General features: G+C 42.3%; 1 protein-coding gene across 2 annotated transcripts in view; it reads right to left on the reverse strand.

Annotated features, from left to right (window-relative positions):
- The window catches only part of RALGAPA2 (Ral GTPase activating protein catalytic alpha subunit 2), a 317,151-nt gene that overhangs the window by 214,326 nt on the left and 88,487 nt on the right, over positions 1–14,338 (reverse strand). For both annotated transcript variants that reach the window (XM_030558122.1, XM_030558121.1), the window contains exons 14-16: positions 12,132–12,243; positions 7,877–8,114; positions 5,636–5,800 (exon numbers count right to left, since the gene is read on the reverse strand). In XM_030558122.1, coding sequence (XP_030413982.1) covers positions 5,636–5,800; positions 7,877–8,114; positions 12,132–12,243 — 515 coding nt within the window. The remainder of the gene's footprint in view (positions 1–5,635; positions 5,801–7,876; positions 8,115–12,131; positions 12,244–14,338) is intronic.

Raw genomic sequence — 14,338 nt, forward strand, 5'->3', positions numbered from 1 at the left:
AGACCCCAGGCACGAGAGTGTCTAACTGAGGGTCTTCCTCAGCCCTCGCCTCTGCCTCAGGAGCCACAGCGGAATCTTGCTGCTTGGACCCTTCCTCCCCTTTCGGGGAGGGAGGGGGGCGAGACAACGAGGCTTCAGGGGCCCTACGCTCCGCAGTCGCCGGTCTAGCAGGGAGCTGCTGGGGGCCCTGGGCCTGATGGTATGCCCAGGGTGTCCAGAATCTCCACTGTTGTGGGCCTTTGTCCTGCAGCGGCAGATCACCGAACAGCGCCGTCTGCCGGTCGGTGCCCAGCGCATACCCGCTGTCCATCTGGGAGGATACGGACGGCTGTCTAGAAGGCCATGGAGGGGCCGACCCTGGATGGTAAGGGTCTGCGCGGGCCGGCACGGAGGATCGTCTCGGTGCCGGGGACCGGTGCCGGGAGTCATATCGGTGCTGGGATCGGGATCGGGACCGGGTTCTGTCGCGGTGCCTGGATCCTGATCGGTACCGGGCGCCGCTTCGGTGCCGGGACCTGCCACCGGCTCGGTGCCGGGAGGTCGACCGGTGCGGCGAGTAGCGTCGGGACCTGCTCCTGGAATCGCGGTGCCGGTCTCGGCGACTGGAACCTGACCGCGATCGTCTCGATGTCGACCGGTGCCGCGAGTGCGACCGGTACCGCTGAGGGGAGCGGTGCCGGGACTGCGAGCGGCGGCGGGACCTGGAGCGCCCAAGACGTCGGGACCTGGATCGTGAACGAGATCTTCTGGGCGGTGCCGACATCATGGGCTTGCCTCTGGACACAACCCGCACCGGAGGTACCGGGGGTGGCAGCCGAGTGGGCTCAGTCAGGGCTATGAGGTCCCGAGCCAAGGCGAAGGTCTTCGGTGTGGATGGGACCATTATCTCAACCCCAGATCTCATGGGGGAGCTCGGCGGTACCGGACTCGACGGACCCGCTGGGCCCGGAGTCAACGGTGCCGGCGGCGCCGTGGCCGATGTCGAGGCCGGGCGCTCTAGCCGGGTCTGCCTGGCCGGAGTATTGGACTTCGACGGCCTTGGTTCTGACTCCGGTGCCGGAGAGGGTCGGTGCTGGGGAGTCTTCTCTGTGCCGGTGCGATCCGGTGCCGGCGCCGAGATCACGGCCTGCGAAGCCGTCGGGTCAAGTGCCGCCTCCATGAGGAGAGTCCGGAGCCTTTGATCCCTCTCCTTCTTTGTCCTTGGCTTAAAAGCCTTACAGATGCGGCACTTGTCAGATCTGTGCGATTCCCCAAGGCACTTCAGGCACGCTTCGTGGGGATCGCTGGTAGGCATGGGCTTCTTGCAGGCCGCACACTGTTTGAAGCCCGGCGAAACAGGCATGAGCCTGGCGCCGGGTGCCGGGAAGGGCTAAGCCCCCGGCGAAGAACTACTTAACAACTATTTAACTTAACTATCTACTTAACCAACTAATTAACAACTATAATGGACTAGAGATGAACGATAGATAAACGATAGAGAACTAGGAGAGCTAGGGACGTGGAGGACAGCTATGCCGCGCTCCACAGTTCCAACGACCGACACGGCGGTAAGAAGGAACTGAGGAGCGGGCGGGCCGGCAGGGATATATATTGGGCGACATGGCGGCGCCACTCCAGGGGGCGACCTGCCGGCCCACTGGAGTTGCTAGGGTAAAAAGTTTCCGACGAACGTGCACGCACGGTGCGCACACCTAACTGGAATGGATGTGAGCAATCACTCGAAGAAGAACTACAGTTACTGCACAGGTTGAGTAACATTTCCTTTCTTCTTTGAGTAGTGGCTCTGAGACTTCTGAGCAATATCCCCAGGAGGAGGAGAAGGGGGCAGGGGAGAGGGGGTTTGCCTTTGGAAAGGGACCTAGAATTGAAAATAGTACCACAGAGCCGAGTGCCACATCATATTTGATGGCATGGAGTGGGATGTAATGCTCTGAAAACATATGGATTGAAGATTAGGTAGCAACTCTACATATCTCTATTGTGGGGAAAGAGATCATGCAGACCCTTAATAAATCTGGATGATACCCGGTGACCAAAAATGGAGAATCTCTCCATCAGGGGATGGAAGGCTGATACGGCAGCCGGGTGAACCTTGACCGAGCTGATGAATAATCTGGATATCTTCAGATCCAGCAAGTAATCCATGATGAAGGAAAGGGGAACCAACTCAGACCAGAGGTAGCAACCGCACCAGTGAACGAATCTCTTCCATTTCTGCAGTGAAGGTAGGTGTCATTCTGCTGTGTAACTACAGCTGCTGCACCCCTCTGGAGCAGGAAACCTCTATTTATGAGAATCTTCAGGAGTCAGGCTCTGAGACGTAGAACCACCAGGTTGGAGTGAATCGCATGACCCACACCCTGAGACAGGAGATGGGGAACTGTTGGGAGCTTGATCAGTGGTTGTACTCAGAACTAAAGCAGGTCATGGTACCAAGGTTGTCTCAGTCAGGTAGGTGCTATGAAAATAATTCTGGCCTTGGCCTGCCTGATCCTGTTCACCAATCTTGGAATTAGGGGCATCAGAGAAAAGGCACAGAACAGACTCCTCTTCCACGGAACAAAGAGGGTGTCCCCCAGGGAGCAAGGACCCAGACCTCCCCTTAAACAGAAGACAGAATACTTCCTGTTCTCGGAGTTGGCATAAAGATCAATCTCTGGCTGTCCCCATCTTTGGAATATGTTCTGGAGGACCTGCGGGTCCAGCTCCCATTTGTAGTTATGGATGCCTGTAAAGTAAGCTGCTGAAATCTGGATGTGGTCTCTTGATCTGTCTCAGAGGGCGATTGCAGAAAACGTTCCATTGCCAACAAGTCTGAGCCTTACCTCCCTGATCTTCCTAGCCCTGGACTTAAGGACTAAACAAAAGGAGCACTTCTGGGAGATACGGGACTCTTCCAGACAATGGAGCCACTTGGAGTCTCTGTTGCTCACTGGTATAGCCTCCCAAAAGGTGAGACAACATTTGAAGCCTGGCAAACCAGGCACACCCCCTCAGAGAAGACAAATCTCCCTGAGGAAGAGAGAAAACAGTCCTCTCACCTAAACTAAATATACTAACACTACCACCACCACTAAACTAACTTTAATAGAAAAAGTAAAGAGAAAGGCCAAGTAGGCTCTAGGCAAACACACTAGTGTTGGGTCTCAAGCCGAGGCTGTAGAGAAAGAACTGAGGGTTCTTCTTCCACACGCTCCTCTATAACCTCAGAGTCTGCTACGAGGAGGCATAGGGCACATCGCAGGATGAACAGGCACAACTAGCTAGAAATCACCAATCAAGGGCTTGAGAGGCGCATGTGCACCTGGAATGGAGCACTAATAGGAACACTACTTGAAAAAGAAATTGAAGTTATAACAAAGTGGTTAGGAGAAATTGAACCACCAACTTGTTTCTATTATGAGACTAAATTTCTGGTGATCTGACCTGGAGGGCAGGGCCTAGTCCTGGACAGGGCTGGCTCCAGGCACCAGATGACCAAGCACATGTTTGGGGCAGCACCTTGGGGCAGGATGGCGCTTGTTTTTTTTTTGTTTTTGTTTTTTTTTTCCTTTTTTGGTTCGGCCAGGTGGCGCTGGAGGGTTTTTTTGTTTGTTTGTTTCAGCCGGGCGGCGCTCGGAGGGGGCGAGGGGCTTTGGCGGCGCGGCGCTCCAGGGGGCATTACGGCAGGGTGGTGCTCGTGGGGGGGGGGTTTACGATGGGGTGGCACTTGCAGGGGGTGTGTGTTATGGCGGGGTGGCACTCTTTTTTTTGCTTGAGGCGGCAAAAAAGTTAGAGCCAGCCCTGGTCCTGGAGCCTCCAGCAACAATACTGGACTGTCTCCAAATTCAACAATAAGATACCCATTTGTTATGAATGAGGAGAGAAGCTGTGCAATGGAATATCCCTTACTCAAAAGCAGTAATGAACATCTGCTGTGGCTGCTGCTTGATGGCCCATTAAACTGGAATGAGTGGCACCTGTGACCATCAAATCATAGAAAGATAATCTACTATTTGGAGTGTTTGAAAACCCTGTATTCTCTTCTGCATCTGAGGACTTAGGGAGACTCTTCCATCATCCTCACTCCCTGACCTGCCCTCACTTTCCTCTTATTTTTATCATTTTCTCTTTCTTTACAGAAGAAACAAACAGGAGAACACCGAGCTACAGTATATACGTATTGAATTACCATACATATTTACTTGGCCTTATTTTCAAAAGTGCTGGGAACTCGGCACTGTTGAAAATCAGGTCACTTATTCAGGCACCTAAAATGGATTTAAGAGTTTAAACTGGGTACCCGTTTTTGAAAACTTGCCATTATGCATGGTGCTACAGATGTATATTTCACTTTAGAGAAATCACAAAACAAATTTTAAAAAGGTCTCTATATTAAGAAAGTGTAAGATGTACTAAAGTATACAAAGGGATATAAGTATGGATGTTAAGTATGCCTAAATACAAAGAATTCCTATCCTGGTTAGCTTTATTAGATAATGCTGATCATTTTAAAAATATTTTCATGAAAAGTTGACATTTTAGAATTATTAAAATAAGAGGTTTTTCTTGGGTTGTAAAAATGATAGACTATTCCATAACTATTTATTAACTGTTTGATATTTTTACAGTTATACAAATACTCTATTTTGTGGAAAATGGCTTAGTTTTGCAGTGCTTTTTAACTGATTGTAGTAAGAGAATTCCCCAATAATAGTAGGTATTATATATTTCCTTGTAGTCTGTAAACCTCTCATTAATTTACTTGCTTAATTTACAGGTACTATAACTGCTCAATGAAACTTTGAAGTATTTCTTCACCTCCATATAATGTTTACCAAACACTAAGTCATGTAGTCCAGAATTTAGTATATACATAAAAGAACCTATTCATAATGAACACACTAAAATATTTCCATACACAATCATTCACCAAAAAAATTCAAGGGTGTTTTACAATTCAGATCTACTAAAAGCAGCAAGGTTGGAGAGAAAGATTATTGTGAACACATATTGTATTTTCTGGCTTTAAAACTATTTTAATACTACACTAACGGATTATTTTGCACAGATTATATGTAAACATCAGCAGGCCATGATAATCTCGGTATTTGTACCAGTACTTGAATGCTTGAAAGTCTGAGCACAGTTTTAAGGAATGAAGCCTAAGTGTCTTGATTCACTAGTGAATGCTGACTTTTCTTGGGAACAGTGGCCTGTGAAGACATGAGTTATTGCTTTTATAAAAAGTTACTCTAAATGTCTGAAAGGTAGCTATGCTGGCTAAAAAGTCCCAGCTTGAACAAATACATTAGTGTAGTATATCTATACAGTTCATAATATTTGGCCAATCATCTAGCCCGTTTAAAAAAAATACTCAACAAAATATTAAATCATTGTATCCTACCTCAGTAATCAATAAATATCTTTCCTATTTTATATAATCATAGTATGTTTGACTAAAAGAATTCCTTAAGTAAATAAAATTGATGTCTCTTTCTAGGTATAAGAAAAGTGAAGAAAAAGATTTAGAGACAAATTTGCAAACATTTATTCCTAATTAAAAGTCACGAGAGGAGCTTTTAAAATAATTTCAGTTTTATAAATGTTGATCTTTCAATTTATAATTAAAATGTTAAAGCAGCCAGTGCCTAACCTGTTGCTCTTTGTCGGACTATGTTTCTTGCTTTCTCAACTCCTGGTGCTCCAGAGGTAGTAGCACTCCTGAACCTCATTGGTTCCACAACTTCAGGATGACTTCTCCAACTTAATGAAAATGATCGTCCCACTGTAGTTGCCTTTTGAGGATCTGAGATACCACCTTTGAGGTAAAGAAAGCAAAAGTTCCATCAATCTAGAACATTTACAATTAATACTATGCTTACTGCATAGAGTTAAGCGTTTCTACAAAAAGGAACTAAAATGGGACAAGTTTTAAACCTATTATTTTTGTCAAAAAATATTATTCAAAATAATTTAAGAGATGTCAACTGTGGAGAAGTTGCACCACAAATCTTCCCATGTTCTTTCTATTCATTTTCTCAAACAACATAGTTATAGATAGTGTCATCAGCATACAACGATGTACTGAAAGTTGAAAATAAATCTATTTAATGGCTCATGTACAGTAAATTTGTCACTTGGCCAGAACTCAAAGTGTCAGGACTTAATCAAGAGTCAAAATAGATTTCTACAACAACACTGCATTGTATTGAGTGTTCCTTAATTTCAATTTAAGAATCAAGTCACTGGCATTAACAGTCCATCTTGCTCCCCTTATCCAATTCCCTGATTTTCAGGATAAGTGTTAAGATTAACTTATGACCAAATTTAAAAATAAGGATGCTAAAGTTGAGAACCTGTACCTCCCACTGATTTCAGTGGTTGTTTGCCATTTTTGAAAATCAGGCCACTTATTTAGAGGTCTAACTTTAGACATCCATTTTTTAGTAATCTTGGTCTATATGCTTCTAAACCCTATTCCTTTCATGGAGATTGCAGAGAAAACTGTAAAATCATCACTTAGACCTAAAAGCTTGTTAGTTACTTTTTCTGAATCTCAGATTATTCATGGTCATCACCCAGGGTTGGCCTTTGGAAGTTGTGAAATTGGACCTCTGATTTTTGAGGGAGATCCCAGAACAAATAATGGCTTGAGGTAAGGGGTGGGCAATAGTGTCATTAAGAGTGTAAGATCAATGCAAGATTCTCCCTAACTGCCTGCAGTTGAACTGGCTCATCTGCTGAGCTACCAGTGAGGCCTCTGCCCACACCTGGTGACATTTCAGTAGAGTTAGGAGAAGCAACCTGGTAAAGCAGACTGAACACAGAAGTGAGAGTAAGGGATTCCTGTGTTTTAATCCTGGTTCTAATATTAACTCTCTATACTGTCTTGCGCAAATCTTAGGGATGAAATTCTGTCCTGTACCTCTAAGACACAAAAAAGACCTTGCAGCCCAGAGGGAGGAGCTGCTAAGATGACTAAGTCACCTTTGCACTCTCCTGATCATGAGTTGCTTCAGGAGCTAGAGAGGCCTCTGGTGTAACTTAGACAACCCTAGGGATCTACCTAAATTATGACAACCTCCTAAGGTTACCCTATGGGCTTCATCACTGCAGCACCACTATTCCTGCCTCCATAAAACATGCTTCTCCTGATGTCAGCCCTGACTCCTGTGAGGAAGTCCTTTCAGGACAGCCCTAAGGCTGTCTTCCATAGTGCCTGTGCCCAGTCAATAGTCCCCTGGCCAGTTATAGGCCTATAAGGCCCTCTATGCTGCTCTGGCCCTTTTACCCAGTGTAAGAGGGTCGGTGCAGGGAAAGGGTCTCATCTTGGGTCTTTTTGCCTTAGTTTTCCCACCTATAAAATGTGAATTCCATTTATCTACCTCACAGAGCTCTATCCATGTTCACTAAGATGGTTCAATTAGTTAATTATTATAAATTGCTATGAAAGCGGCGCTAAGATCCACAAGACTGCACACAAAATCCTCCACTGGCCCTCAGACTCTTGCTTAAACAGGTTTATTAAAATAAAATTATATTGAAAAGGATTTCTAGTGTCAGTGGCTATGCACAGATTCCAGCACAAGCAGCTATGCTCCATTCCTACTACTGCAGCAGAGACAGGTGTTAAGCCCCTAAACACCCATCCACATTTTTTTTTAAAGTTTTTATAAAAACAGATCAGTATAAGTATCTTACTAACGCAGATGCTCTATATTTTTGTGTAATAATACTAAGTAAAGTAAAATGGAGTGCATTTTTTCAAATGAATCTTTACAATGTGTAATGAATCATAATGTTTAAGTTACATTTGAAAATCTAATATAGTCCAACTAAGTTTGAGTATTTTAACTTATTTAACATAAAATACACAAAAGAAGAGAGACTTTACCTTTGCCTCTTTGTTTTTTTTCCTTTTGCTCACTTAATTTATCCAGTGGTAAGTTTGTCATTTCAACTCCATACACGATTCTTGCTAACACTGCCGTTAGAGAATCCATGATTTTGGCCCATTCAGTTATCAGCTCCTCCCAGTCAGTAAGGGAAGACAGTATGCTGAGCAGCTCATCCCAGAGTTCTCGAGAAATGTAAACACTCAGATTTGCTCGGATCCAAGCCACAATAAGAGTCTGGGAAATAGGAAAGCAACGACATTTTGTACATTTCTAAAAAGTACAGAATTAAATATTTGGAAATGCATGTCCAAAGACCAAGAGAATTTAGACTTTTGTTAACAGCTTATCATCACATTTTTAATTTCCAGTCATTAACATGAGTCTTCTTTCTTTCCTTCTGTTATTCTTTACTTTCAGAAGTTGCCATTCCTGAGGCTGTTACTGAAAAATGATGAGGAACTACAAACAGAAAACATGGTTTCATGGGAATTAAATGAGTTTAGTAGCTAACAAGAAAAGAACTCTAAAATAGGATCCTCTGTGAAGAGAGAGAAAATTCTGCAGCAATAATGCCCCCTTATTTCAGCAGCACATCAAGGCTTAATTCTGTGTGGGGGAGGGGGAAGGTCAGGACTTTGATCCATGGAATGTAGAAATGGGAAGGAGTAGCTCCTCTCTTTCACCTGATTCTGCCTTCCTTCCCCTGCTTCTACAGGAAAGAAGACTGCCATGTCTTTCTTTCCCCACCACCAGAACTGGAGAGCTGGCTGATACTGTAACAGTAATGATACAGGACAGTAAGAGCTGAAGACAGTAATAGTAACTCAGACTGAGCAGTCATGGCAAGATCACTTAGTCCCGAAAATAACGTGGGTGCCAGGAATGTTGGTGCTGGGAGAATCAATGGGGTCGGCACTGAAGCTGAGGACCACATGTCATCAGCACTGTGTGAGGTGATGTCAGTACCAAGAGATTGGGATCAGTGAAGTGCAGAACATTGCCTCAGAGGCTACCAAGTGTGCTCGGTGATGGGTTTTTGCCAAGGTGATGGAGGGACCGAACTTGGACCTTTTGGCTGAGTAGTGAGGAGATTTATGCCCCATTTTAATAGGTTCCACTAAGGATAACCTAGGCCTGCACTCACTGTGGAAATAACATTCGTTCCCACCCCTTTCAGATAACTGAGTGGAGGAGGACTTAGCTTCCCTACTGCTCTGATTGTTGAAGGGTCTGAACTTTTTGATGAACTGTGAGCCCTGGGGTCTTGGATCTGAGCTGCCACTTCCAGGAGCACTAACTGTGGAAACCTGTTCAGCCCTGGTTGGCATGTTTTCTCTGGTTCTGAGGAGGCTCTCAGAGCGTTCCCATCTTTTGTGTCCTCCTGGAGAAGGAATGACAGATTAAGCATTTATCAGGCATGTGCCTTAAGTGGAATAGCTGCATCACAGGAGGGACAAGTTTTGAGCCGCTGGGACTTTGTTTTAGCCTGCTTTGCCCTTTACGCCTACCGATGGAAGGGGGAGATACGATGGCACCCAGGGAACAGAACTGGCCTCAATGGACACTTTTAGCCAAAAGAATTTTGGGAGCATGCACACCAGAAGTGGAATACACATGCACAGTCACTCAAAGAAGAAAAGACGAATAATTATTTAAGATTTCAAGTAAATTATTCTATGTAAGAAATCTAATTACAACGTAAACAATTAAAGGCTGGATATGCTAGTATGGCCCCGGCAACCTTTAACTCCAATATGGAACTTTTAAAAAAAAACAGTCATTTAAAAACAATGCTATAAATTACATTTACATTAGAAATTAAATGCAAAGTTACATGAAACTGACATTTATACAACGGTATTGTTTTTCAGATGTGGCTCTACTGTGACAGCAGTTAATAATTAGCAACCCTTCCTTTATTGCAGATATTAATTTAACCAGCTTGTGGAAAGCACCCTTTGGAACGAAATTATAATGGAAAAGCATAGTCTATGCAGAAAATGAAAATATAAAAGCCAGGAGATGGTGCTAGAGATCCAACTTTTCAAAGCTAAGGATGCTGATTAAAAGAAGATAAAAGGTTACATTTATTTTCATATTTTGTCTTGAGCAATGTTTCTATGTTATCAAAAAGAAGAAAACCAATATATTTTGCATGTGTTCTGTTATGCGCGCTCCAGCAGATCAAAGCAAGTTCGATATAACACAGTTTCACCTATAACACAGTGAGATTTTTTGGTTCCTGAGGACAGCGTTATATCGGCATAGAGGTGTACTTTAGTTTTTTATGTTATTTCTGACTATTTTCATAAACTATAGGAAAATTTCTTACTAAAAAGAAAATAAACATAATGGGTAGGGGGAATGTTATTATCAATCTCCTATAAGACTATTTTTAAAAAGAATGTTAAGCTTACTACTTTGAAGATGGAATTTCAACATCATTTTAGGAAGGAATAGGTCATTCAATTCACTTGTAAATCCAGGAATATACATAGACCAATTTGGTGTCTAAACACTTTAAATAATATGACTAATACCAGAGAATTCTCTAAACCTGAAATCATTAGAATCAGAAATACATCATATATCCATCAATTTAGGAGTCCAGGTAGACCAATTTATACATAAGACAAAGTTGTCCTATTCACATTGAGGCAACAGACTGTAATCTCGAATAGCTTCTGACATGTAATACGCAACAGTTTATAAAGATACACAGGTAAGGCACCCAAACAAAATTAACTCTGTCCTACAATGATGTCACAAGGGACAGGAAAATAAAAACATCTTTAAAAATCTGTTTCATCTACGCAGCCTGAGCCAAAGAACGCTAAAAGGACTTAATCCTCATCATTATAGTTATTGCTTAGGGTCACAATATGGTAGAGTTAAGGGTGTTTGGGTGACAATTCATTTTTCATCTTAATGTATTTAGATTTTTATTAAGTGTAACAATTTTGAATTTCCTGAGTTTATACATGCTTCGTTCTGGGTTAATTGTGACATCCTTGTAATGTTTTTACTTGTAAATTACTGACACACATTCTCCACCTTATATCCATTTTAATTATTTTGGGTGGTACTATTGGGATTTTTTGCTTGTTTGTTTTGTCTGAAAATTATGCAGTACATGTTTTAATTTTTCATCAATCCAAACATTTCCAAGGATCTTGCTGAGTGAATAACTGCGAAGGTTACTGATGAAGGAAATTTATGAAAATTGGAGTATAGCTCCTAGGTTCCCTATATGACTCTCATGAACTTACTGAAAAATTCTACACTTATTCGTAACATGCTTTATTTATGAAACCTGAAATAATTCATTGATACGGAGAATTATCAGCATGACAAAAGTCACAGGTGCAAAGCTCCTCCACCCACCTCAGGATGAACATAAAAACTCTGTGAACATAAAAAATACACAGTGCACAGACCTAGATATTTATTGTACCTTACGATGTAACTACTTACTAGATGACTTACGAATATTTTTCTCTGGTTCAGCATAATGCAGCATTTTGGCTTGCTAGATATTAATTTACCTTTGGAAACAATTACAAAAAGCTCAGATTTTAGAGACAATGATTAGAGTAGTCCTGCAAAGATACAGCTGTCCTACAAAAGGGGCATGTCTTGACTATGGTACACTTTATATGCTATTTTATTAAAGCATTCAAGTTAAGTTTATATGAAAATAAATATTGTGTGACCACAAGGGGGCAAAATGAATGGAAAGCAATAAACTACCATGATGACTAAACAACAGAAAACCTATCCAGCACATGTAAATTAGGGATCAGTGAACATAAGGGAAATGCAAATTTTGAGTACATCCTGTACCTTGCAACAGTAACTAAAGCAGATCCTGTAACAACAACATACAACATTTGCAGGTCTGTCTGCCTACTAAAATATACAAGTATACTGGACAGACTGACAGACCTGCTCAAATCTTCCTCTAGTGGCTACACTCTACAAAGGACAGAGTACCTGACACCCTAAACTGTACTATTAACAAGAGTCAATATTTTATGGGATATAGACAGTATTTTTTGTAATACAGTACAATATTTAAATAAAAGCATACCTTTTGGAATGGCATAAAATTATATCATGAAAAACCCACTTCTGATATAAAACAAATGGTCACTGAAATTTACTTTCCATTCTTTTGAAAACACTTTTAAAAACAAAAATAGCACTCAGTTTCAGTTTTACATTTTCTTATAAAAAAAGAAAGGCACTTACCCTGAAAAGTAATCCTGCCAAGCTTTGAGCAAACATGTCCTTTACTTGGTTATCCTTTGGCTTCTGCATGACACCTTCTGTTATTCGCAGGAGTATTTGTAACATTTGTTCCCTGATACCAAAATAAAACCTCACATTTCAATTACAAGTTTTATTAATCTTACTTGTTTAGTTTCCAGATACGAAAACCACTCTTAATTCATTGATAAAGTCTCACAAACTGAAAATGTGACAATACTCAAAAACATTTTGTAAGTTACCTCGAAGACAACCTTAACTGTTATGTGGAGACTTATGTTGAGGATAACCACTTTTGGAGCACCTCGCAGAGAAAAAAAACCAAACTTTCATTTTTAGAGAAAGCCAAGTCAGGAATGGAAGTAACAGCCTAGTCCCCAAAGTCAAGGTGGAGAAAGTATGAAATCACTATCCCCAAATATTTCCAAGGCACAGTTCACTGTGAGCACAGGGAGAACTGAATGTACTGAAGGATGATAACTCTTTATTACACACTAAGGACATTACCAGGCATTGAAACTAAATCTTTCCATAAGCTGACAAAAATGTGACAAAAACTACAGAGTGACAGATCAGTGGAGCTGGTAGCAGCAATTAAGGTTGCCTGACTCTTTCCATTATAAGACTCTGTTTTCAATTGCTTATAAAGTTGCCAAACTTCAGGGAAACTTTTTTGGAAAATGATTGTGGAAAATATATTGTTCTGATGACATTACAAAATTATTGAGACCTGTTCTTTGAGCAGCTCTCCCATCCTCATGCTTTGGAGTAGGAACTTGAAATTTGGCAGGGGTAGCCATCATGTCAAAGATGTACCTTTTACTATCCCAATGAAAATCTGCCCAAATATGCCCAAGTTAAAGGACTTTAATCAGTTTCCACATACTCAGTAGACTTGTTAGAGGTTTGCAGCCAAAATCTCTAAAGATGCACCATCCCCACAAAGTGACTGAGCACACTCCATCCTCTCACAGCTCTTAGTGCTGACTAGACCCTCCATCTCAATGACCCCCTGCTGGCATCCAGGCAACGTGGAAGAGGTAGAAATCTGAGTCAAATGTTGAGACACAAAAACTGAACTGGGGGGAAGAACAGGAGTAGATTGGGACAAGAAATCTGGTGAGACTGTATCACGACAAAGCACACATACATGAAGGGGTGGAATTAAGGTTGCACATTAATTATGGCATTTCATAACTTTTGAGTGCTTGATTTTGCAACTGGCTGAGTGAAGCAAAGTCTTACACTCACTCAATGGCATTCTTATCTGTCTGCCTGTAATGCGATAACTTTTGAATGCAGAGTCCAATCAATTCCAAAATATAAGGGAATATTCTAGGTATCGATGGGTATAACCCTATTGATTTGATGAAAATCGGAAAAGCCAAAAGGAGGAAATGGGGACACATCATACATGGAGCCCCTGTCATCTGGTTAGCAGAGCCAGCAGCTTCAACCACCTTTTTGCATGGCTACAGATCAAAGAACCAGTTGATGACAGCCATTAACACATTCCAGCACCCCCCATTTTAACTCTGCCCATCTTCCCAATACAGATTTAAACCCTGAAAGATTTATCTCCCAGACTGTAAAGAAAAGAAATAAGAATGAGGGTGAGGTGACAGGATGGTAGCACAAACAGAGGGGGGAAAGGGGCCAGAGACCCTAGCCTGGGGAGCACAGAGCCCCTCAGGTGGTGGTGTGAACTGGGGGATGGGGAAAGTCAGATACATTCAGACCATGACATGTGGTGAGAGGGTAATGCGGGGCATACTGAGACCCTGACATGAGGGAGGGGTTGCTAGGAGTTCCAGAAACAGTGTGAGATGGGAGGGTGGTGGTGTACCAGGAACTTTTGGAGGGGAGGGGGAGTGGAAGGATGCACTTGGCCTAGATAAGCAAGAAAGTGTGTGACCCTCTAGTAACGTTCTTTTACCAATTTTGCATGTGTAATCTTTTACAGATATTGACAAACAAAATTAGTCCCATTAGCATTAGAAAGACAAACATTTGTTTATTTTAAATTCCACTGATTGATTAAATGTATAGTTAGGTGCATGTGTGCGCAAACCCATGCAAACATGCACACATTTGTACGTATTTAGTGATTATAAAGCATCTGGCAGCCCTAGCTAGCCACAGAATGTGTATAGTAAGAAAAGCTTTCTTAAATTAGTTTTTAACTTATC

Source organism: Gopherus evgoodei, chromosome 3, assembly GCF_007399415.2.
Source record: "Gopherus evgoodei ecotype Sinaloan lineage chromosome 3, rGopEvg1_v1.p, whole genome shotgun sequence".
NCBI lineage: Eukaryota > Metazoa > Chordata > Testudines > Testudinidae > Gopherus > Gopherus evgoodei.